Below are 26278 nucleotides of genomic sequence, written 5' to 3'. Positions count from 1 at the left end.
GGAGACCATTATTCTACTTACCACATATGTAAATTGTATCTCCATAAGAATACATAAGAATTAGAGCATTAAAAATGGGAGAGACTTCATATAAATATCTAGAATTTTGCCTTTTTTTTGGAAATCAGATCTGGCCAAACTGGGCTTTAATATCTGTATGGCTGGAATCTGCTGCAGCTCAGTAGCTGCTAATCCTCTAGAGAGGGTACGGGCTTTCTCATTTGCTTCTGTTCCCTTTTCTGCCAGCTTCATTTATTCATGCCACCTGCTTGGTTCCTAGGATATTTAAGTAGCCCATCTCAGTCTTAAATTGTCAAGCCAAGACCCCTAGGACTCCTCCCAACTCATTTTCCTTCTGCCCCACTGCTCCCCAGCCATCCACCTAACCCCTCAGGCTAATGTGTACCCTCCATCTAACTAGGAAGACCAGTGTGGGTTAAAGAACAGAGTGGAATTCCAAGTGGCCCCAGCAAGGCTGAACTCCCAGATCCATTATAGTATTTGAGGGAGGGGTTCGTTGAACTCATAGGCTGAAACAGGCAAGATGAGAAGCAAGGCTTTTCATCTTCAGGACTCTTTGCTGTTACCCCAGACCAGATATTTCTTCGCAGTCCAACCTTAGCCTGGAAGCACCTCTGGTTTCCAGCATGGGGCCAGGCACAGATGGATGCCCAATGAGCATTTGCCAAACCCAAAATGTAGTGTTATACTCTCATCAAGTAACTTAAATGAAGGCTCAATCCCAGTTTGTTTAGCTGTAATGGAGGCAAAGCCATTGAATCCATTTGTTTGTTGGATACTTTAGACAGAGAAAATAAATTTGTTCCATGGCCCTCAATCAGTTGCCTAACCCATGCTGGTCATCTCATTAAGATGTGCTACTAATCATTGAAAACACTGGGCATGGAATACATAAATGGCTTAAATGGCTCATCTCTTTGGCTACCACTAGATTACACAAAAGCAATTTTTTTGTTTGTTTGATTAAGATCTACAGTAACCACTTCACTCTGTTCTAACCCACACTGTTTCCTTTCTTCACACTCTGCCTCCTTTGATTTCACCAGATCTCAAGGCTGACCACTGCCATCTCCCGCCACCCAGTTCTCAGGCTCATTGTTTTCCAATCTCTTTCCAAGTATCCTGTCCAAGCCCCAAGTAACTCCCTTTTGTCTTATACATTCCACGGTGTGACAGACAGCACAGCTGAAGAGCTCCTTGAGGGCTGAGCACGGGAATGAGGAAGAAGTGGATCATGCAATTTAATTCATCCTCAAGTGGAAGCATGCCTCAGTGTTACATAAAAGATCAGAAACCTCCCAAAGAAGAAGCCCCTTCCATTGTTGAGAAGGATCCCTAGGAATTACTTCACTGCATAATTAGATTCCCTGTCAAGCTTTCAACCTCACACTCTGTGGTATTTAGCAATCTATTTTTCTAATGCTCTACTCTAGGCAGTTGATTGTACATCTCAGGAAATTAGTCACATAGGAAACATCAGTGTGGCCCAGTGGTGCTGAATGGCCACATTGGCTAAGATGCCATACCCAGTGTCCCCTTGGATTCTCTTGAGACCTTCTCAAAGCAACTCAGGGCAAATCTAAACTTGTTTTTGACAGAGACACCTGAACAAAATAGAAACACAAAATCAGCCCATAAGAGAATACGGAACTCGTAGGTAATTTAACATCGATGCCTCTGATGGCGGGTTATGTAAAAAAATAAAGTTTGGCTTAATCCTTGCAAATGAAAGAATACTGTGCTTGTGAAGAACAGATGGGTCACTCTACAATTTTTTACCTTAACAACCTGGGCAAATTAAGGGAGTACTCCTTCTGGGGACCCCGCTCTACATATGGAAGGAAAAGGATTTTGAGGTTATTCAACTTGTACCCTAAGATATGAGGGAAGCATTCTCTCCCTTTCCACAAAATTGTTAAGTATCTCTTGTCCTGTAAGTCACTTAAATATTATTCATGGAAATCTGGGGAACAATTACGACACTCAAACAAGGAACATTTTAGAAAATGATGGCGATTTTTATGTCCCTACAGGTGAAAGTTAATTTAGAAACACAGCAGTGAGTTACTAAGACTTGGTAACGGTGTTAATTGTAAGCCTTTGATAAAGGATCTAATTAGGTTAATGATAAATTCAGCCCAGCAAGGGTATTTTCAGAACAGTTATTTTCAAAGAAATACACACATACACACACATATATATTTTGTCTAGTGCAGAATATAAAAATGTGCAGGAAAATGAGATGGGGAGTTCTTATGGAACCATAATGATAGCACAAGACCTTATTTTAGGGAGAAAAGATATCCGTGTTTCAAGTTAGGTTGGCAGTAGGTAGCTAACAGTAAAACAGCAGGAAAAAAACCCCCAAAATCCCAGTGCCTTCAGAGGGTGGAGCCCTTCTAGTAGCTAGAGGGCCCTTTGTTTGCTAAGATCATAATGGGTGGTTTTATGGACTGAATTATGTCTCTCAGATTCATCGTGGAAGCTCTAACCGCCAATATGCCTGAAAGTGATAGGGTCTTTGTGAGGTAATTAAGGTTAAATGAGCTCATAAGGGTGGGACCCTAGTCTGACAGGACTGTGGCCTTATAAAAACAGAAGTGGGAGATGCCCATCCCCCCACCACTTCCCCCCCCCACCACGTACAGACACAGGAAGAAGGTGGCCAGAAGCCAACTCAGTTGGCATGTTAATCTTGAACTTCAAGCATCCGGAACTGTGAGAAATAAATTTCTGCTGTTTAAGCCACCCAGTCTGTGGTATCTTGTTATGGCAGCCTGAGCAGATTGAGACAGGTATGCAAGTTTGCAGCCAGAAGCTGGAAGAGCTTGATTTCTCTGACCAATAAGGGGTTGGGGGTGACAGTGGAGTTGATTCCTGGAGGAAGAGAGGAGCTAGAGAAGTTGCATGCTGTGTTGGGAGGAGAAGAGAGAGGTTATGTTGTCTTTGAGGGAAACACAAGTATCAAATCAGGATTTATCAAACGTGGGTTATAAAGCCTGTGATGTAAAAAATCTCTTCAGTCTCTTCTGAAATCTTTATATATATATAAAGAGACAGGGTCTTGCTCTGTCACCCAGGCTGGAGTGCAGTGGCCTGACCATGGCTCATTGTAACCTCAAACTCCTAGGCTCAAGCAATCCTCCTGCCTCAGCCTCCCAAATAGCTAGGAGCACAGGTGTGTGCCACCATGCCCAGCTAATTTTTAAAATTTTTATAGAATATATGTTGCCCAGGCTGGTCTCCAACTCCTGGCCTCAAGCAATCCTCCCACCTCAGCCTAAGATAATTTTTAAAACAACAAAGAATTCTGCATGTGACTGGTTTTTCTCATGGCAAATGATGAAGGCTTGGGTCTCTGAATGCTTGGCAAGGGGCTGTGAGAGCATCACTTGGACAGACAAGCAGTAGCTGGCATCTGGGCCACACATGCACACTGTAGAGACAGTTAAAATGCCCCAGACACCATTCCAACTCTGTGTTGCTCTCTGGAGAAGTTTCTTAGCTGCTTCATGCATAAAGAACGTTTTGAAGAAATAAGGATCAGATGATTGCTTCTAATGTCTAATCTTCCATTATCTGTGTCAATCTGGGGAATGACCAAATTTCTATGCAAGAGGATCTCTATTCAAAAAAGGGTAGTAATAGTTACTGTTGTTTTTCACCCCCAAAATTGTTAGAATAAATAGATAATATACGTAAGACTGCCCTTTTGAAAGGTATCACTCATTTGTTTTCTACCTTTCATTTTGAATTAATTATAGATTCACAGAAGATTGCAAAGATAGTACAGAGAGATCCCATGTACGCTTCATCTAGTTTCCCTCAATGGTTAATCTTACATAACTATAGACAATATCCAAAGCATGGAACCGACATTAGTGCAATGTGCGTATACAGTTCTGTTTTATTTTATCTCATGGGTAGATTCACATAACCATATTGAAAACCAAGACACTCAACTATTACATCAACGCAAGTTTCTCCCAGATGCAACTCCTTTATAGTCATACGCCCCCCAACCCCCAATCATCCCAAACCTCTGCCAATAATTAACGTGTTCTCCCACCTCTATATTTGTCATTTCTAGAATGTTACATAAATGCCTTTTGAGATTGGCCTTTTCACTCTGCAAAATGCCTTTGAGGTCCACACATGCTGCTATAGCAATCACTTCTTTCTTATTGCTGAGTAGCATTTTGTAGTATTGCAGGACATTTTGGTTGTTTTCAGCTTTTCGGTGTTACAAATAAAGTTGTATGGATAACCATGCATACGCTTTTGTGTGGATACAAGTTTTTATTTCTCTGGGATAAACGCCCAGGAGTGACATGTTAGGTGTATGTTTGGTTTTTAAAGAAACTGTTAAACCACTTTCCAGAGTGTCTATAACTATCTTTCATTTCCACCAGCAATGCATGAGAGATGCTGTTTCTCTGCATCCTTTCCAGCATTTGATATTGCCATTAATTTTTTAAACTAATTTTTTAATACTATAAAATGTATTCACGATTTATTCACAATTTGTTTTCAGGACAAACTCCAGCATCAACAGCTCCTGGAGTAGGCACCTATATCTACAATAAATAAAACCAAATGTTTCTACTTTTATTTACCATAGGTATGGGTGCCTTTGTCTCTTCTGTATGTCAAGGTCTCCAGGATTTGAGGGGGATCTAGTCTGCTGGTAAGGCTCGGATTCACATTTGGTTTGGGGAAGACCCAGGATCTAGCCAACTGTGATCTGAGTACCAGGGAAGTCTAATCCACTCTGAAATGCTGCAGAGGAGTCACACTGGCTTGAGGGTCTCGAGATCCCTGTATCTACATTCTCTGAAACCAAATAGAAAGGCCACAGCAGCCCAAACTATGCCTACCTTCAAATGGGCCCAGATTCTCCTCCTGACACACATTAGTGTGTACTCAGCACTTATCTGAATGAGGGCACTGGGGTGACTTGTCCACAATGTCATGCTTGGGTAATTACGATTTACTAACAGCAGGTGGCGCCCCTAAGGATTGCATCTTGCAAAGACAGCAACTCCCCATGACTTAGGAAGAAAATCTAACAATATTAAAAGCCCCTTGGTGCACTAAAACTGAAGTTGTGTAATTTGGGCCAATTTTTGTTAAACTGTAAGTGTTTTCTTTGGGTCTGAGTGCTGAAATTTTGAGTTTGCTGGAAGGCCACGTAAGCCATCTAAGGAAGGATTCCTTTGTCTTCTGCTCTTTTCTGAGCCTGGTTCTCCAGCCTTCCTGACCATTCCCTGAGTTATCCAATAGCCTTCCAAGAAATTCCTGTTGAGTTAGCCAGAGTTGTTCTCTGTTTCTGGCATCCAAAAGTGGATGGAAGGGCCACACTTAAACATTAGATTATGAAATGCAGGAACATTCCTAAAAGATTTTCCAGAATAAGAATGAAATGATGCAGCAGAGATGGCCAGTTGCCTCCCTGTATCCACTCTACACTGATTTGTATTCTCCCTGCTGCCGGGAATAAACAGCTACTCTACATTTCCAAGACTTTCTTTGTCTTGAAATTCTGGCCAATGAGACTCAAGTGGATTTGTGTGGTACTTCAAGGAAGATTCTTTCTGGGAGTACAGACATATCCTTATGCATCTTTCCCACTTTGTGCTGCCTAGAATTCCAACCCTACAGTTGGAATGTGCTAAGAATGGAAGAGCAGTGAGAAAAAAGGAATTGGGGCCTTTGATGATGATCGCTGAGCTACTACACCAGCCCCAGACTGCCTCTATCCAGACTTCTTTCATATGATATAAAACAAACTTATATCTTGCTTATACCTTTGTTGATTTGGCTTTTCCTTTCTATCTAGTCAATTCTTTTTTTCTTTCTTTCTTTTTTTTGAGACGGTGTCCCTTCCTGGTTCAAGCAATTCTGGTGCCTTGGCCTCACAAGTAGCTGGAATTATAGGCACCCGACACCAAGCCCAGCTAATTTTTGTATTTTTAGTAGAGATGGGGTTTTGCCATGTTGCCCAGGCTGGCCTCGAACTCCTGAGCTCAGGTGATCCACCCACCTCGGCCTCCCAAAGTGCTGGGATTACAGGCATGAGCCACTGCACCTGGCTGTCAATTCTAATTTTTAACTAAAGTGAAGAAATAGATTCTGGATAGAATTTGGGGTCCAGTGGTTTCTTAGGATTCAGAAGAATGCACTAGTTGATTTCCAGCTTCTACACCTGTATCTACTTCAAAATTGTGGTAGCTACTAGCCCTGTCATTAGATGTCGTTACTTAATATGCTAATACATTTTGATAATACTATTTTGAAACAATTGGTTTCATTTATAATCCTATTTATTTCACTTTATGTATATAAAAACATTATTTTGGGAAAAGGTCTGTGGGCTTCACCCACTTACCAGAGGGATGTATGGTCACAAACCCCAGGTTGACAGGGTCACCTGCAGTGCTATCAGCATAGGAACATACAGTTCTTCACATGAGCACCAGAGCAGGAAACTGCAATATTTTAAAGCCCATTTCCCCATTTTAAGATCAGGTGCATAAGATAACATACCTGGTACAATGCCTGGGACACAGAAAGCTCTCAGTAAATGCCTGACTTCCCTTCCTTTTCTGGTGAGCTTGAATGGAAGAGTTCAGACTTCAATTCCATGACAATTGGCTTAATTTACAGTAGGGGAGGCAGCTCCTCTGAGTTCACTATACAAACCTCGAAGGTCAGTGTGAGAATGTTGAAAAGTGTTTCCCAGATCTGCGTATAACTCTCAATCCCTCAAGAAACTGAATAGATGTCTTTTGGGTCTGTGGGGACTATCTGCATCCTAGCTGATAGGTGCCTTCCCTACAGGCTCCATATTACCCCTATTAAACAAAGAGGATGGGGAGAGAGATGGGAGGCTGGGCTGGGAGAGCTGGCTTGTGGCCATGTTTCAGCACGTGAGACTTTCCAAACACTTGCTTCTGGGTGCCATGAAGAGTGAAACAGATGCATTCAAAGAAATGGCCATGCACTTAAACATATGATAATTTTTTTTTAATTTCACATCCACTTTTGAAGCCCTTAAACACTATATCATCATTATTTCTTTGACTGATGCATCTTATTATGGTATGGGGAAAAGTGAACCATCACTGAAGGAAATCGGAAGCCAAGGGTTCTTTCGTTGAGATAAAATATAAGATTGATCCTAAAATTAACAAATTAAATTAACAAATTAAGAAATAATACTGGTAGACTTCAATTTACCAATTCACTTCCCTCTGTCATGTCTTACTCTGACTCTTGAGCATAAAATCATCAGGGCTGTAACACTCAGTGAAATATGGCAAAGATGAGAGGGCAGGGCTCTGGGCCACCTGGCACCTGTCTGTCCTGGCTGGGCTGCTGAGAGGAACCCCAGTTATCATGTGAGGTCTGCCCTGACACCCTAGAGTAGTGAGCACAGGACACTTTGACATGCCTTACACGTTCTGTTCCTGTACCTCTAATCTTTCTTATCCATCTCCACAACTTCAAATGACAGGTGAACCATTGAGAAAACATGGTTAGGAAAAGGTCAGTACAATCTTTTAAATATTCCTCTTTTTAATTCTTCCTCCCTGACCCAAACTTCAGTCCCAAATATGAAAATACGAGACTACACTTAATGAACATTTGTGCCAGGCACTGTGCAAAGTAACCACTTTTTGTATGCCATCCTTTAATATAGCAATTGTATTTTTTTAAATTTTACTTTGAGTTCTGGGATATGTGTGCAGAATGTACAGGTTTGTTACATAGGTATACATATGACATGGTGATTTGCTGCACCTATCAACCCATCATCTAGGTTTAAAGCCCCACATGCGTTAGGTATTTGTCCTAATGCTCTCCCTCCCCTTGCCTACCTCAACCAACAGGCCCTGGTGTACGATGTTCCCCTCCCTGTGTCCATGTGTTCTCATTGTTCAACTCCCACTTATGATTGAGAATATGTGGTATTTGGTTTTCTGTTCCTGTGTTAGTTTGCTGAGAATGATGGTTTCTAGCTTCATCGATGCCCCTGCAAAGGACATGAACTCATTATTTTTTATGGCTGCATAGTATTCCATGTTGTATATATGCCACATTTTCTTTACCTAGTCTATCATTGATGCGCATTTGGGTGAGTTCCAAGTCTTTGCTATTATAAATAGCGCTGCAATAAACATACATGTGCATGTGTCTTTGTGGTAGAATGACTTATAATCCTTTGGGTATATACCCAGTAATGGGATTGTACAGCAATTGTATCAGGTCATCCTATTATTATCCCTGTTTTATAGATGAGGAAACAGAGGACCAGAGAGCCTAGGTAACTGTCCTAAAGATGACAAAGCTAGAGAGGGCAGAGGTGGCTTGGAAGCAGGGCCTTCGCTCTAAGCCCACGTTGTTAACGACTGCACTGACTGCCCGTCTCCAGGATCTCTGACATCTTGATGCTGTGATAGAGCTTGGCTCTGGTAGTGCCCATATAACCCGCAGAATCAGCTGGTAGTTGATGCTGGCAGGTTAGAGTTGTCAGACTCTCGTTATTTCTATCTGGGAATGATGGCACCATGGCCTTGAAAATGGGTCTTTATATAGTACATGCCCCTTGAATATTAAATTACCCAACAGACAAATGGAGGACTCCGATTTATTTGGTACAAAGTCATCAAGATTTTACAGTATTGTTTTAATACCTTGGTTCTCTCTCCTTATCTTAGCTTCTATCCTTTTTTTTTCTTTCCTCTGACTTCTCTAATCTCAAACTTGAGGCAGGAGTTTATGCTTTTTAGTTCCTTCTCCCTCTTTTTCCATGTAGCTCACATTTGGGCTGCTCTGACAATCTGGGTATCCCATGTAGGATGACCTGATAGCAATAATAGCTACCATTTTTGAGCATCAAATACGCACTGGGTATTCTAACAAGATTATTTTGCTTAATCCTTACCACAGTGCTGACTAGGAGAGTGGGCTGGATCAGACTGAAAAGCTTTGACAGAGCTCACAGAAGTAGCAGGTCTGAGACTCAAAATACCTCTCACTTTACACCTCTTTCCCTTGGCCACAGTGCCTTCCTTCTTGTGAATAAGGAAGCTGTCTTTCTTCTTCCTTCTTGTTGAATATCTGTCTGGTTGAGGAATCAGGAATCCTTCTCTGCTTCCTTCTTCAATTAGATAGCTATTGCCTCTCCTGCCAGCCAAAGGAAGTAGGGACGTTTCGGTAATTTGGACAACCTTGGGAATATATGTATTTTTAAGCCTGGACATCTCATCATGGCTGGAGAGGTAGGGTGGGGTAAGTCTGATGTTTATGGGAGCCCCAAGTTTGGCCCTACAACATCTGCAGTGAAGGGCTGGCCAGATAGAAGTCATGGGGCTATTCCAGGGGCTAGATGAGGGCCAGCGTGCTGTGGGCTTTCAGAGCTGTGGCCTTTCGTGCTAAAACGAGAACTTTCCCATTTAGCTAATTGAACGTCTTTGCTACACACTGTAATGCACACAGCAGGGGAGAACACCTCATCTGATGCGCACATGAATTTAAAAGGGAAAATGATGACGGAGGGTTTAATGGAGCGGACAGTGCCGCAGTCCAGCAGCAACTTCAAAGCCTGGGCCTAATGAAAGCTCTCAGCCAACGTGGAAAGTGCCTGTGATTCAGCTCTCTGTTCCCATTTCCCCTGAGGCACTGGGGCTTCCATTAAATGCTGATGTGTCCTGATTATTACAGAGTGTGGAGAGAGAAAGGAAGGGCAGGAGGGCTGAAAGAGAACCTTTACACCTGACCTATCTGTTCTTGAAGATACTGCTTATTGATTTCTGAACCAGTAGCCAATTCCCACTGTGGGTCAGAAGGCCTAGACTTGAGAATGGTTGTTGGGTCAAGAAGAGCCAAATTTTCTCAAACTCCTGGCTTTAGGCAATTCTCCTGCCTCAGCCTCCCAAAGCACTGGGTTTACAGGTGTGAGGCCCTGCACCCGGCCAAGCCAACTCTAAATACCTATTTTCAGCTGTTACAGGCACCTGATTTTTGAGGCAAGGGCATTTCCTTCTGGGTTTGCTGCTCTTCCTCCTCCCTGGCTCTAGTGGACTGCTCTTTGCCATGGGGGAGACACAGACAGCCCAGAAGTTCCCGAATGGAGTGGCGGCAGGGAAGGTGCTGGTGTGACCACAGCCAAGTGCTCTGCCTCCTAAGGTCTTGTCAGCACTGTGTGAGGTCCATTCATGTTGGGAACCTTCAGATGTTAGCAACCATCTGTCTCCAGGGAAAATTTCAACTCTGACAGCAGTGATATGAAGAGAAAGCACCATCATTATTCCACACTGGTACAAAAGCTAGGTCTCAGCAGACTGGGTGGACTCCACTGTCCACCAAAAACTCCTGGCCACAGCGCATGTCTTAACTCACCAGCCCTTAGAGCAATCCAATCCCCTATTCCAGTGTCTAACTTCACAAGAATCCTTCCAGATTTCCTTCCAGAATCCTTAGTGACCCACTCAAGGTCTACTTTGCATCAGAGGCTTGTCAGGGGCCAGAATTCCAGTCTCACAACATCAGGCTCAGGCTTTGTGCACTGACTGCTCTGCCCTAATTACTAAACAGCGACACCCAGAAACAGCGAACACCTCTGTCCATGAGCCTGTGTGTTATGTATCATTTGAAATACACTTGCAATGTGGATGCCAATTATCCATTCCTTCTCTCCAGAGCAAAGCCCGTTACTAACATGAGAAGGCTCTGAGTCACCTTATTACCCTCCTGTGTTCATTCCCTGCAGGGTGCAAACTAAATGCATAGGGAGTGCTGGGCACTCAAAGGCCTCCCCAGTGAAAGAGGACAGAGCAGCAGGGGAGGACCCGCTCTTGTTTCTGTGGACTGTGGCATCATTTATACAATGCAGATTTCAGAGGAGAGATATAAGCCTTTAGTTTTTTCAGAGGCTTCAGGGAAACTGGATAGACTTTTAGCCCCTTGTCTATTTTAGGTAAACTTAAAAGATGTATCATTAAAAAGAAGAGATATCTAGATGTCAAAGTTACTTAAGTGTGATTCTAAACCAGATGGACAGGAAAGTGTTTTTGCGTGGATGAAACCAACAATATGGAAACTCAAACACTGAACAGATCAGGCTCACTGTTCTCCTTATTCTCATTCACATCCCCCCACTCCCACCCAATACATACCATCAAGTTCTAGGGGCCCAGCAGAAAAACAAACTTCTGAGTTCACTCATTGAGCCTTCCATGGACAGGAAGCTGACGAATCTCAAACCTGGCTGCACATTAGAACCGCCCAGAAGCTTTAAAAACTATTGATGTACCTTAACATAATCAAGGCCATCCACGACAAGCTCCCAGCTAACATACTCAATGGTGAAAAGCTAAAAGCTTTCCCTCTAAGACCAGGAAGACTCTTAACATTTCTATTCAGGATAGTACTGAAAGTCCTAGGCAGAGCAATTAGGCAAGAAAAGAAATAAAGGGAATCAAAATGAGAAAGAAAGAAGTAAAACAAGAGTATGTCTCTGCAGATGACATGATCTTATATATAGAAAATTCTAAAGACGTCACCAAAAAATGTTAGAATGCATGAGTTCAGCAACGTGACAGTATACAAAATCAAGAGACAAAAATTAGTTGTGTTTCTACACAGTAATAATGAAGTATTTGAAAAAGAAATTATTAAAACGATCCTACTTACAATAGCATCAAAAAGAATAAACTAGGAATAAATTTAACAAAGAAAGTAAAAGATCTGTATGTTGAAAAGTATAAAACTCTGACGAAAGAAATTGAAGATGGTAAATAAATGGGAAGATATATTGTATTCATGGATTGAAAGAATTATATTGTCAAAATGTCAATGCTACTCAAACAGATCTACAGAGTCAATGTAATCCCTATCAAAGTTCCAATGTCATTTCTCACAGAAATAGAAGAAACAATCTTAAAATCCGTATGGAACAACAAAAGACCCTGAATAGCTAAAGCAATCTTGAGCAAAAAGAACAAAGCTGGAGACTTCCTGATATCAAATTATATTACAAAGCTATGGTAATTGAAATAGTATAGTATTGGCATAAACACAGATACATAGACCAATGGAACAGAACAGAGAGCCCAGAAATAAGCCCATGCTTATACAGTCAACTGATCTTTGATAAAGGCACCAAGAGTACCTCATAAGGAAAGGATAGTCTCTTCAATAAATGGTGTTGGGAAAGCTGGATATTCATATGCAAAAGAATGAAATTGGAACCTCCTTTGCACCATAGATAAAAATAAACTTAAAATGGATTAAAGACTTAACTGTAAGTTCAGAACTATAAAACTGTAAAAACAGTAAAACTTTAAAACTGTATGTGTATACTTATGTACATACATACACACACACATATATGCACATATTGGAATATTGTTCAGCCTTTAAAAAGAAAGAAATCCTTCCCTTTGCCACAACATGAATGAACCTGGAAGGCATTATGTAAGTGAAATAGGCCAGACATGAAAAGACAAATATTGCACAAACTCACCGATATGTGAAATCTGAAAAGTCGAACTTATAGAAACAGAGAGTAGTTAAGAGTGGTTACCAGGAGCTGAGGGATGGGGGGAGATGTTGATCAAAGGGCACAAACTTTTGGTTATAAGATGATAAGTTCTGGAGATCTAATATTCAGCATGGTAACTATAGTTAATAATATCGTACTGTATTGTATACTTGAAACTTGCTGAGAGTAAGTGTTCTCATCATACACACACGAAAGATGTTAATTAGCTCGATTGTGGTAATCATTTCACAATGTACACATATATCAAACCTTCAAGTTGTACACATTAAATGTATATAATTTTTACTTGTCAATCATACCTCAATAAAGCTAAAAAAAAATAAGAATAAAAACTCTCAATGCTGCGTCTCTTGTCCAGAGAATCCGATTTGATTGATGTGGGGTAAAATCCAAGCATGAGTGTTTTCGGGATATGGGGGAGGTGGTAAACTTACTAAAAAGTGTTTGTGAAAAGGTGTAACATTCATATAGTAACATACACAAATCTTAAGCACTCAGTTTAATGAATTTTACAATTCAAAAATTCATTAAAAACCTCCACCCAGCTCAAGATATAGAGTGTCATTAGCACTCCAGAAGCCTCAGCACAGGATTTTAAAAATTAAACTTTAAAACAAAAATTAAAACTCTTCAAATTGCAAGAGTATAACAATGACCTCAGCAAAGTTATTTTTAAAGCTTTTCATTGTTAATTTTAATTTGCGGACAGAACTGAATGAACTATATGTTTTTTTGCCACATCTCTGGCCATGGAAAGCCTTTAGTAAAGCATGGGCCTAAGGTTTTCATATTTACATTACTCATTTCCTAACCAGGTCATTATTTCTCAAGGTGTTGTCAACATAAAAGTTGATGTCAGCCTCTGATATTTAATTTTGTTGTGTCGTCATTGTTTTTGTAACTTTTCATGCATTGTTTATGATTCCCAACTTTCCCTCATTCTAGCTATATATGAATTAATTAGCCCTTGTAGCTAAAAACAAGAAGTATCTTAAGTGTACTTTGGAAAAAGGAAGGTGGAGATCATGCTTATTCTTTGTGGGTTGGCCACTGACTGACCGGTGGCAAGGCAGGAGAGAAAATCTGGAACCATCCAGAGTTCAAGGGCAGGGATGTGTGAAAGGCAGAGTCGGAGGAACTGAATCCCTAGTGAGAAAAAAAAACTAAAAATAAAAACAGTCATGCCCGGGCTTGGTGGACACACGTAGGCTGCAGAAGCCAGTGTGAGTTACGAGTTTAAGAAGGCCAGCAGGTGAAATTCTGAGTGATATGGTGGGAATGGAGGACCAGGAAAGAGACAGCCATTAACCAGGGAGACAAGGAGCTCCAGAGAGCAAGCTCAGCCAGAGCCAAGGAGCAATGCTCTCATCAGAGGCTGAAAAGAGAACAAGGCTGGCCTGAAGGCTGGCTAAGAAGGTATTAAAAAAAAAAAAAAAACAGCAAAAGAGAGAGAGAGAAAAGAGAAGCACTTCAGCTGCTGCATACATTTGCCAGGTTGAGCCCTCTGTGAGTAGTTGGCAGAGATGATAAGTGGGGCAGCACTTCTGTCTACTTACCTGGAGCAGCCCTTATTTGAATATGCACAAAGAGTATGAATGGATAGACTAGCAGTGGCTCTGGAGCAATGATGGGTAAAGCTGGACTCTGAATTTCCTATTCACCTTCTTAAACATAGTTCCTATAAAGCAATTCTTGAGTGGCTTTTCCACTTGAATCAGTGAGTTGAGTGGGCATGAGTTAGACGCTGCTCTACCAAGGAAGCTTCTGAGGGTGGCTGAGGTCCTGAGATCTCAAATTAAAAAAAAATACTGAATTCCTTGGATGGTGGCAGAAGACAAGCCTCATGGTGGATATGGGGACCTGCCTGTATGAGGGCATCTCTGGCCCAGAAGTGACCAAAGAGTTTAAAAATGAAAAACCCAACACTCGACCTTGGCACCCTGAACTCAACGTAAATGTTCAGCAAAAAAAAAGTTCTCTTCAGGCCAAGTAACCAATTCTTTATATCTTGCTTTTGTTGTTGTTAAATACGACTTCAGTTTTCATGTAACTTTTCAGGTTCATCAAAAGAAAGTGTGTGACATGATTTTGTAACTCAGCATGTTAAAACTCAGTTAAAAAAACAAATTACATACATCTAAATACTAAAGTCTATGTCTGATTTTAGCAATGAGTCAACTTCGCCAAGGTTGTTCCCTAACAGAACTGTGCTTTATAATGAAATATGACCCTGTTCTAAAACAAAAGCAGAGAAATAAAAAATGAGCAAAGAATGAGTTTTTGAAATCTAATTTTTTAGGTTAGAGCAGAGAGTGAGTTTCTGAAGTCATGTGGTTTTAATTTATACAGTATTCCTATTTTGCAAACTTTAGCCTGTTTGGGCACATGTGCATATGTATGTGTGCATGTACACACACACACACACACCCACGCAACCAGAACCCTTCTCTCCCTTTTCCTGATATATTGAATTTGATTTCTGGATTCAATTGACCTTTCCATGCATTTCACTGCTTGTAGATGAAGCAACTTGGAGCTTTTGGCTTCTGAGGGGTATTGCTCAGAAACATGCAACCTGTACAGGTTTCTGAGGTGGCAGAAACAGTAAGAGCTTAGGAGAAACTACTGAGGAGGGGATCTGGGAGTGTGGACAGGTGGAGTCACCTCTAAAGTTCTGCAGTTCAACAGACCATACAACAGGAGTTTTCCTGCTCCCATTCCAGTTCTGAGTTGCCAGAAGAGGTGGGGCTGATGTGGAGCTGAGCTTTGGACTGAGCCCACAGGAGCTGAGCAAAGGTGCTTCTGTGTGTCTGATATGTATGGCAGTCCCAAGAACAACTATAAGTCATGTTGTCTTATATGCTGCTGCTGATCCATGTATCCTCCCACCTCCACCTAGGATAGGAGAGGCAGAGGGGAGAGGAACCCCCAGCATCGATAGCACAGAGAAAACAAATGAAAGAGATTACTTTAAACACAGTAAAACGCAATCGTACACTATGATGCTGTGATTATAATAAGAAACATATGTGTTGGTCGTCATTCATGGTTCCTGACACAGAGCTCCTAATTCCTGGGAATTTCTTGGGTAATAGGAGCATCTTTTGTTCTAATGAGACAACTGTTGGTGGGCTCCTGAGTGGGACTGGTCACAAGAAAGACCAAGACATGATCATAAGCTTGGAGCTTTCAGCTCCACCCCCATCCTCCAGGAAGGGGAGAGGAGCTGGGGATTGAGTTAATAATCAATCATACCTAATCAATCATGCCTATAGAAACCTCTATAAAAATCCCTGAGCTATGGAGTTTGGAGAGCTTTTGGGTTGTTGAACATGTGGAGGTACTGGGAGGGTGGTGAGGCGGAGAAGTCATGGAAGCCCCTTACCTCTTCCCACATACCTTGCCCTGTGTTTCTCTTCACCTGGCCATTCATCTACATCCTTTGCCATAAACTGGTGAATGAGACTCGTTTCCCTGAGTTCTGTGAGCCATTCTAGCAAATGATCAAACCTGAGGGTGGGGGGTATAGGAACCTCCCATTTATAGCTGGTCAGTCAGAAGTTCCAGAGGCCTGGACTAACAATTGGCCTCTGAAATGGGGGGCAGTCTTGTGGGACTGAGCCCTTAATCTGTGCCATTTGACTCTAACCCCAAGTAACATAGTGTCGGAGTTGAGTTAAATTGTAGCACACCCAGCTATTGGAGAATTAGTCAGTGGGAGAAAACACCCCACACATTTTGGTGACCAGAAATGTTGTGAAAGCATAGTAAAGGAAAATATTTTTCCCCCCATTACATTCATATAACCAGAAGAGCATTTGATACAGTCTTACTTTACACAGATCTCTACACAGAGGGGAAAAACTCCTGGACACTATGAAAGGGAGAAACATGATGATGAGTAGTTTTTCTCAAAGTAGCCCTTAGAAGAGAGGAAGAAGATGGTAATGGAGCCTGAAGCAAAATGAAGTGACTGCTCAGCTGGTGCAAGGCCAGCCTCTTACCGTAGTGGGGGATGATGGCCCAGGCCATGGCAGAGGCGTAGATGCCACCAATCATCCAGAACATGCAGAGCCAGCTCAGGTGTTCACCCCGCTTTTCCCGGGCCAGCACTTCAGCAAAGTACGAGAACACAGTGGGTATGGCTCCTCCAATCCTGCCAAGAGGTACAGAGAATACATGAAATCAGGGTGTGGACAGCTTATGTGAGATGCAAAGAGCAGAGCCAAAGCAAACTCTAACAACACATGCTTTCTCCCTATCCCAGCATATCAACAAACATATATTTTCTATTATTTTACAATGTAAAAATTATAGTCTCTATATTTAATATAGGTTTATTATCCCTCCAAAAACTTGAACTTGCAATTAAGCTATGTTACCAAGAGGTGGCAGTGGTGTTTGTCTCAGGTGGTTTATAGAGCTTAACATGAGATTCCGTTGGCTTTTCAGCTCATGGTTGAGTGTTTTATGTGATATTTATCAAAACTTACATTGATTTCTTATAATCCAGTGAATATTTTAGTTAACTTGTTTTTAAAAAGAGATGCTGTGCCATGTCCCATTCATGATGTGGGGACTTTGGAAACAGCTTCAAACACCTCTAGGGTACTGTCTGCAATCTGTATTTACTAACTGCTACTGTCTGCAATCTGTATTTACTCACTGCTACCCCACAGCAGCACTAAATTAGGTTAATGTGTTGACAAACACAGGACTAATGGGGTCATTTCCAAGATTAGCTCTAGTCCCAATCCAGTAGATATTACTGCTAAATAAGTAAACGTGAAAGGGACACTTGTAGAATAAAATAAGGAGCTGGTGGTTTAGATATCAACAGAACGGAATATAATGCTTCCTTTCAGTAGGAGCTAGTTATACAAGCTGCTAACTGAGCTCTGGGGAGATGACAGAAACAGTGACCTCTACCCAGGGTAAGGGTGCTCAAATGAGGGTTTATGGAATCAAAATAGTGCTCATTTTTAGGAGATGGGCCATAGATTTCATCAGAATTTCAAATAGGTCTTGGCCCTAAAACTTTAGGAACCACTGCCTCAAAAAGCAAGGTAGTAAAGAAAAATATTACTATCACTCCAAGCAATATGTGAATTTTAAAGTATTTGTTTAAAAAGACACACAACATAAGTACATTGTTGAGATGACACAAAATCTAATAGAGTTAGGAAGTATGCACTGATTCATTTTTGTTCAGATTTCTGTAAGGCAAATTGCTATTGACATTTCATGCAAATTTGATGTCAAGGACTAAAGCATGTTTATTTATTTAGCAATAACTGATTTTCTTAGAGCCTTTGATATGATAAAGAAGTATTGGCAGTGTCCTTAACAAATGCAATTTAGGGAAATGTCATTTTGGCAGCAAACTAGTGTACCAAATAAACCACAGGATTTACAATGTCATCCTGCATCAACTGGTAGGTGAAAATATGGCACCATTTCATGTATTTGCCTCTGTTTAAAGTGATGCCATAGTTACCCATCAGTGGACATACGAAGACCACTTAGGTTGGTGCTTTTCAATCTATGGGTTGCAAAATTTAGTTTAGTAGCTATAAACAGTAAAGAGCATTTTAAAAAATGAGATAGTGATAAAAATATTTAAGTGCAACCGAAGTAATAAGGATAAGCATAAGTATCATTTCATGAAATTTGTGTGATAAACATATTTGTAATGTATAATGTACATATATAAAATATATAACGGGTCACAGTGTGTTTCTTAGTGGGAGTTCCTGTTCAAAGAGTTTAAAATTCTTTGAACAAACTTTAGGCATCTATATCAGTTTTTCTGGGCTATGACAGCGGTGGTTCTACCTAAAATTCTAGAGGTGTGACTCAACCTGTCTTCAGATTTAGCACCATCACACACAGAGGCAGCCAACTAAGTCCAAGTCCATAACCAAACCCTCAAACAAGAAACAAATGCATGTGGTGGGTGCTCAGAGCTGGCTCTATACTGCACCGTATTAGACTCACACAATTCTCTTGCCTTGGGCTTCTTGAGGAGCTCATACAATGGATAGCTAGTTGAATTTTATTTTATTTTATTTTTATTTTTTGATGGAATACAGACAGTAAAATTGAAAGACATCATTTAATTAATCTTCTGTGCCATGAGATTCCACCAGCCTGTCTACAAAGACCACTGGGAGGCTGACGATCACTTGAACCCAGGAGTTTGAGGCTGTAGTGAGCCTTAAAGGGCCACTGCACTCCAGCCTGGGTGACAGAGTGAGGCCCTTTCAAGGGGTAAGCAGCATGCTTGCTTGCTATCTGTGATCATTAAAAGCCCTGAAAACAAATATCACATATTAATCAGGACAAAAAACAAATGTGTGATGCTTATTGGTACAGTAAGCTAGTTGAATTTTAAAACTCAACAATATTTGGAACAGATTTTAAGTGGTTTCATTATAACACACAATCCTAGTATGAAATAAAATGTCTGTGTCACAAATAATTTAATGCTACTCCTTTTTTTCATTTGATGTGAAGAATCCATTTCTCTGCACCATAAAATCCTAGCTCCCTACTCTGTGGCTTCACTTCTCAATGCATAAAAATAGTCCTAGTTTTTACTGACTTTTCACATCCTCATTAATGTTTCATCAGGACTTTGGACATCCTCTTAATAGCTATAACTTAAACTTCATGAAGGCACTATTATATGTCAGGATATGCCAGCTCCCTCTGGACAAAGATAAATGTACTTAGGTGTGGCTATAATTTCTTTCTTTCTTTTTTTTTGCAGTGTGGCTATAATTTCAAGTGGAAGACTGTAGATCTGCCTGTTTTCAACAAATCATTGTTACATAAGAAAACACCAGCTTGTAGGGGCTTCTAGGCAATCCGGCTGGTTTTTATTCAATGCCTCTTTTTCACGTGGTTATTTTTTCTGGATGTCTCTCAATATTTGCTTGTAAAGCAGGCTGCAAGGAACTGCTAGGGAAACCTAAAGGATAAGTGAGTCTGAAGAATTAGAGAAGGCTTCTATTTAAATCCTTTGCAAAGTTATTTAGACTCAGCGATATATAAAACAATCCAAGCATTCACATTTCTTATTGTTGGCCGATCATCTATTTCGGGGAAAAAATTACTCCTTGTCCTACTGTGATGTCCTTTAAGCAGAGAAAAAACTATTACTATTACTAGTGTTTCACACCCCATAAACCCCTTGAAGGTGGGGACTATATCATATTCATTCTTGAGTCCCCATTAACTGGCCCAGTGGACATGTGCTAAGTGTTCATACACAAGAACTGAATATCCCAACTCTTCAATGTTGTAGTTGGCATACCAAGTCTCCCGGAGCAATCTGTTCTGATGATTTAAAGATCTCCAGTGAATCTCACCTGCTGAACCAATATGACCATAATAGAAGTCGAGGGTGCTGGACTGAAAGTTTGGACAGGAATGGAGCCCCCAAAGAGTTCCTGAGTTGCTCTATGCCTTAGTTGCTATGGTCACCCCTTGACCAAATGACCTGATGGTCCTTGTCGTGGAGAGAGCTCCCTTGGAACTGCTCAGAGGACACTGGGCAATCCCACTGGGCATTCCAGGAGCTTGTATAACACCTGTGAACATTTCAGAAAAAGGTGGCAGATGCTATAATGATCATCAGAAAAATATTTAGGGAAGAGATAAACAAGAGCCTTCAGGTCTTACAATATAATTTGGTTCCTCTGACAAGTTTTGAAGATAAGAAAAATCTGCCACTCCCCAGCCCCCAAATCTTATAAATTAAAAAGAAGTTTCCCATTATGATTCTACCTCAATATTGCATGTGAGGGGTTAAAAATTTTCTTATTTGTTGTTTTTTGTTTGTTTTTTTACACTAAGATACAATTTCTGAAAATATATGAAGAAATTAAAAAATGTAAATGAAAGTCCTTAAATTCCCATGTATCAGTAGGTCTTAAATAGAGCTGATTTTGCCCCTCTTTGCTCCCTGCAGATATCTGGCAATGTCTGGAGACCTTTAGGTTGTCATACCTTGGGGGCTGCTGCTGACATCTAGAGGGTAGAGGCCAGGGATGCTGCTAAACACCCTACAACTCACAGAACAGCTCCTTACGAAAAAGAACTATCCAGCCCAAAATATTAATAGCGCCGGGGTTGAGAAACTTTTGCAGTGGGGGGCTAATGTGGAAAATATAATTGGTTTTATATAAAAGTCTATAATATAAGACACAAATATCTTTTACATTAACTGATGGGTAACACACCTTAAATCCAGTTTACATGGAGAGCTTAGTGTTCGTTATAGACTGATCAATTAGCTACTGTTGAAATATGCTCGTTCATTTTTTTCAAGTTATATTTAATGGAATGTTTACATAAATGAAGCAATGAGATCAGAGTGGCTTATAATGAATTTTTCTCAGTATTGGATATTAAGTCTATTTTATTAGCTGTCAAAAATGTCAAATCTTAATTATCCTTGGTAATAAGAGGCACAGAAGGAATAATAATAGAAATTCACACTCTACATAGGTGTGAGATTAGCCAGATTCAAAATAATTTAACTTATACAAACGAAATAGAATGTTAATATTTGGAATTTCAGAGTTGGAGTTATTCCTTAATTAATAGTAGTTCCAGGTTTTTGCAACTTTAATTACACAAATATAAAGAAACTAAAACATTCTGTATTAAACACATTCCTAGAATGAATCAGAACCTCCCCAATGCACAGGCAAGCAGACACAGACACACACACACACACACACACACACACACACACACACACACACACAACACCTCAATAGGTCTGCACATGACTCAATACTAGGCATCTGGTAAATATCATGAGACATATTCATTTATTTTCCCCAATAATCTAAGGCAAATTCACAAGTGGTATATTGTGCAAGGCAAAGAATGTGTTAGCATTACAGACAAAATTTCTCCTCTGTTGGGAAATGTGAGGCACACAAGTTAAACCAGTTTAGCACAGCGGGATGACAGAGTATGCCAAGTCTTCCTGTATGCACAAACCTCACTGGGAAACTGGGAAGCCTGACTGTGAATTTCACAGCCACGCCTCATATTACTCCGGTGCAGATGGCAACCCAGTGAGGATTATGTTTGTTGTCGTGCTTCATCACACTGATGTAGGCTGGCTGTTTCAGGCAAAGGTGGGGAGGGGTTTAGTTTTCTTCAGTGAAAAAGGGAGGTTATAGATAAAAAGAGTAACTACTTAAAATGGCTTGAAGCATGGCATTTTAGAGAGAAATTATGGAATGTTTGATGATTCTTTGTCTTGAGAAGGGATTCTACTGAGTAATTCTGTTCTGCTTTAATTTTCTAGCTACTATGTAACAAAGAATAATTCACTCTAACTTATTTCACCATATAATTGTCAAGCAGTCCTTTACCTCAATCTTCCATTTCCCATCTCCACTGGAAAATGGGGCATTCTGCAAGAACATAATTAAGGAGAAATTTGAATAATCATTGTAAAGTCACATGTTCAATACAAATAATAAACAGAGGGCAGAGTCTACCAAGAGCTGACTCTGGCAGCTTTTATAAGACAAGTATTATAGGATTATAAAAAGATTAGTGAATGGTCTGGCCTATGTCAGGAATCACAGTTACAAATAACTTGCATGAAAAATATTCTTTTAATTCTTACTCGGAATCAGCAAAAAGGAGAGAAGACACTGAACTGTCAGGCAAATTGCAAAGCAATTCAGAGACAATTTATTATGTTACAAATTGGACCCAGAAATAAGGGATTAGAGCAGCAGTCCAAAGATGAACCTTTCAGTCTCTTCCACTTTATGAAAGTAAATAGAGTATCACAGACCTTGGGGAGATTGTTCAGAGGCTTAGATGAAAGAGCACACACCTAACACTCTTTCTGAATAGGCTAGGTTGGCACAGAAAATAAGGTTGCTGTATAGATCAGAAGGCACATGTTTGCTATCAGTGATAAAGATAGAAATGGGAGAAAAACACATACTGGTAACTGAACTCATCATCAAATCAAGAACAAGAATGTCCTGTGCCCAGTGGCAATGCCAAAGGATGGATGATTTGGGTAGCTTTAGTCCTTCAATTTCCAAAGCCACGATTTGAAAAATAATATTCTTCAATATATGAAGTTGTCATTTTCTAAATATTACGTAAACTATGAATAGGATAATGAGTAGAAAATTTGGTTATTTAAAAAATATTGATCTTTAAGTATATAATTTGTGGGGAAAACTGCATTGCTAAGAAAACAGCTGCAATTCAACTCCCTTAGCCCTGGTTTGCTATCAGATTGGTGGCCTAACCCCCTAAAACTGTGGAGGTCTATGCATCCACAGTAGCAGACTTAGTACCACTGAGGGAAGTGGCGTAGTCATGGATCAAGACTTTAATGCTGTCTTGAAAAAAAATTAGCTATTGATAGAGTTGGAAGAATGCCTTCCTATAGCATCTAAAGGTACCGTGAATAAAGATGGCGATGATCATTATGATGTTCTATAATAAATGATAAAACATGCAGATGTATCTAGCCTCTTGCTGTATACATTTCCTCATCCATTCCTGCACTCATCCTCCCACCTACCCTTCATTGACCCATTGTCCACCCATTATCCCTCTATCCACCCCCTCACCCAGTCAAACTCTGGGCCAGGCACATCACCAGTTGTTGGAGGTGCAGGCGTGAAGCACACAAATACCTGCTGTGGGCTCCACAGAGTGAATTCTAAAGAGTGCATATGTCTAATTTTTCACAATTATACACTGTAGAGGTCTGGAAGATCTTTTGTTCTGTTCCTTCTCCTTTGTGATCAATGGTACCTTTGCCAAAGGGTATACTGGGAAACAAAGGGTGTCCAAAAGATCAGCCTTTTTGTTGGAAAGTAAAAAGCATTGCCTAAGACAGTGTTTTCCAATAGAAAATGTGAGCCACATATGTAATTTTAAATTTTTCTGGAAGAGACATTAAAACAAAACAATCACATAAAGTTAATTTTAATATATAGTCATTTAACCCAATATATGTAAAATATTATTTTAACGTGTAATCAATGTAAAATTATTGAGATATTTTGCATTATTTTATATGTTCTAGGTCTTTGAAATCCACTGCTATGTATTTTACACCTACAGCACATCTCAACTTAGACTAGTCACATTTCAAGTGCTTGGTAGCTACATGAAGCTAGTGGTTATCATGTTGGACAACGCAGCTATAAGAAAACACTGACATGTTGTTTACAATTCGGGTTTGATACTATTTTTGGATTAAAGATAATCTTGACTGTTGCCTCGTTTTACATATTGGGGAAGGTCTTTCCATTCTGATTCTCCGGGGCCAGAGATATTTTTGGACTGATCTGTTCAAACACATATGAGCACATATCATGTATACATTGTGCCGTATGAAATCAGAAACGTTTCTGGTTGAGTCTGAAGCACAGCACAGCCTGATGGTTATGAGCATGGGCCCTGGAGCCAGACTGCCTGGGTATGAAACCTGATTACATTACTTACTGTGTGACCTCAGATAGGAACTTAACCTCTCTGTACTTCAACTTCCTCATTTATGACATATAGTTAAGATACATGAATAATGAATAGCATCTTTCTCATTGGGTCACTGATGAGAGCCAACATTTACTAATATAAAGTGCTGAACACAGCATCTCTCACGCAGCAAGCACTACAGAGGTGTTTGATAAAATACATTTAAAAGTTATTTAAACAATTTTACATAACTGCATTTTTCCAATATGATTATTTTAAGAAAAAGACTGCTTTGAAGGGAAAAACCTCATAGCTCAGAATCAGACCAAAATTCAGAAGACTTGGGTGTCTGTTGAACATTTGGAAGCAATAATCAATCCGTGCCTCAATTTTCTTTCTTTTGTTTTTTTTTGAGATGGAGTCTCCATCTGTGGCCCAGGCTGGAGTGCAGTGGCGTGATTTCGGCTCACTGCAAGCTCCGCCTCCCAGGGTCGCCATTCTCCTGCCTCAGCCTCCCGAGTGGCTGGGACTACAGGCGCCCACAACCACGCCTGGCTAATTTTTTGTATTTTTAGTAGAGATGGGGTTTCACCGTGTTAGCAAGGATGGTCTCGATCTCCTGACCTCGTGATCTGCCCGCCTCGGCCTCCCAAAGTGCTGGGATTACAGGCGTGAGCCACAGTGCCTGGCCTCTGTGCCTCAATTTTCTAATAAAAAAGGCACACAATTTTTACATGACTAATTATTTAAAACAATTGTGGAAATAAATGGGATGCTACATATAAAGTATTCTGAATAATTCCAGTTAATGGTGATGATTTCTACAAAGCCAAGGTATTCTTACTATAACTCAATACAGCTAATGAATGAATACTGCAAATAGCTATGAAGTACACATTTGGTAGACTCTATTCACAGAGGAAGAAATTACTATTCTTTCATTTACGATATACAGACACATTGAAATTTCATTTTAATTTCTGTTGCTGTTACGTTTTTCTCCTGACCTTCCTGCTCAGCAGTGCCAGGCCCTCAGTGAGAAGCTCCCGACTCTGATATTGCTTGGCATCCAAAGTACTATCATTCCCATAATTAACAGTGACTGGATACAAATAATTTAATTCTGGGTCAAATGAAAATGAATCAATGGTGCCAACTCCATTTCCCATCTTTCGAATTTTCTATAACAAAAGAGGGGAGGAAAGTGTCTGTTTCTTGGTGTGAGATTCGTTTAGGAAAGTGATAGACAGATGAATAATTGGCGATGTCCCAGTCCTCCTTCCCACGAAACACTGTTGTCTCCAGGCAGGGAAATCATTCATTGTACTGAATAAACATTTAAAGTCACATACAATATGGCAGCTGGACATATTTGCGTTTCTAAGAAGATATGCTCATGACTTGGTTTGATGAATTAAGAGGAAAGCACATTTGCAGACAATAAAAATATAAACCCAAGTAGATCTCAGTTTAAAACAAGAGCTTGGCCAGGTGCAGCAGCTCATGCCTGCAATCCCAGCACTTTGGAAAGCCAAGGCTAGGAGGATTACTTGAATCCGGGAGTTTGAAACCAGCCTTGGCAACATAGGAAGACCTCATTTGTACAAAACATTTTTAAAAATTAGCTGGGTGTGGTGGCATGCATTTGCGGTCCCAGCTACTCAGGATGCTGAGGCAGGCGGATCACTTGAGCCCAGGAGGTCAAGGCTGCAGTGAGCCGTGATCGCACCACTGCATTCCAGCCTGGGTGACAGAGTGAGATCCCATCTCAAAAAACAAAATAAAACTAAAAATAAAATGAAATAAAAAAATAAGAACTCCTTCCAGTCCCCTTTATGTGCAGAAACAGTGCTGCTAATGATGCTTCAGCAATGATATAAGACACAGCAACTGGAAATCCGTAGCATTTTTGATAAAATCAACACACAGGTAAACCTTGGATTCAGAATGTACAGTTTACTTATTTACAGAGTTGCAAGTTTAAAATGACTTTAATTGCAATTTAAGTCCTAGCTGAGTTATTCCTGGTTCCGCCACTGCACCTCAATCTGCAAAATGGAAAGTTTGGACTCTCTGACCTAGAACTTCTCTTTGTTCTAAAATTCCTAGTAAATGGAGCTGATGGACAGGCCCTGTACCAATTAAATGTGGGGATTCTGTACCAATGTGGGAATTCTGCCAGCTGCTGAGTAGGTCTGTTCC

At 40.4% G+C, this 26278-nt stretch overlaps 1 protein-coding gene across 2 annotated transcripts in view; it reads right to left on the bottom strand.

Moving 5' to 3' along the window:
- The window catches only part of SV2C (synaptic vesicle glycoprotein 2C), a 261367-nt gene that overhangs the window by 111901 nt on the left and 123188 nt on the right, over positions 1-26278 (bottom strand). For both annotated transcript variants that reach the window (XR_004026754.1, XM_003266080.4), the window contains exon 4: positions 16594-16745. Coding sequence is in view for 1 of the 2 variants with exons in the window: in XM_003266080.4 (XP_003266128.1) it covers positions 16594-16745 (152 nt within the window). In the remaining variant the exon portion in view is untranslated. The remainder of the gene's footprint in view (positions 1-16593; positions 16746-26278) is intronic.

This window comes from Nomascus leucogenys, chromosome 18, assembly GCF_006542625.1.
Source record: "Nomascus leucogenys isolate Asia chromosome 18, Asia_NLE_v1, whole genome shotgun sequence".
NCBI classification, from domain to species: domain Eukaryota; kingdom Metazoa; phylum Chordata; class Mammalia; order Primates; family Hylobatidae; genus Nomascus; species Nomascus leucogenys.
The sequence above is the reverse complement of the archived record's forward strand: the minus strand, read 5'-3'. Positions and strand labels throughout refer to the sequence as shown.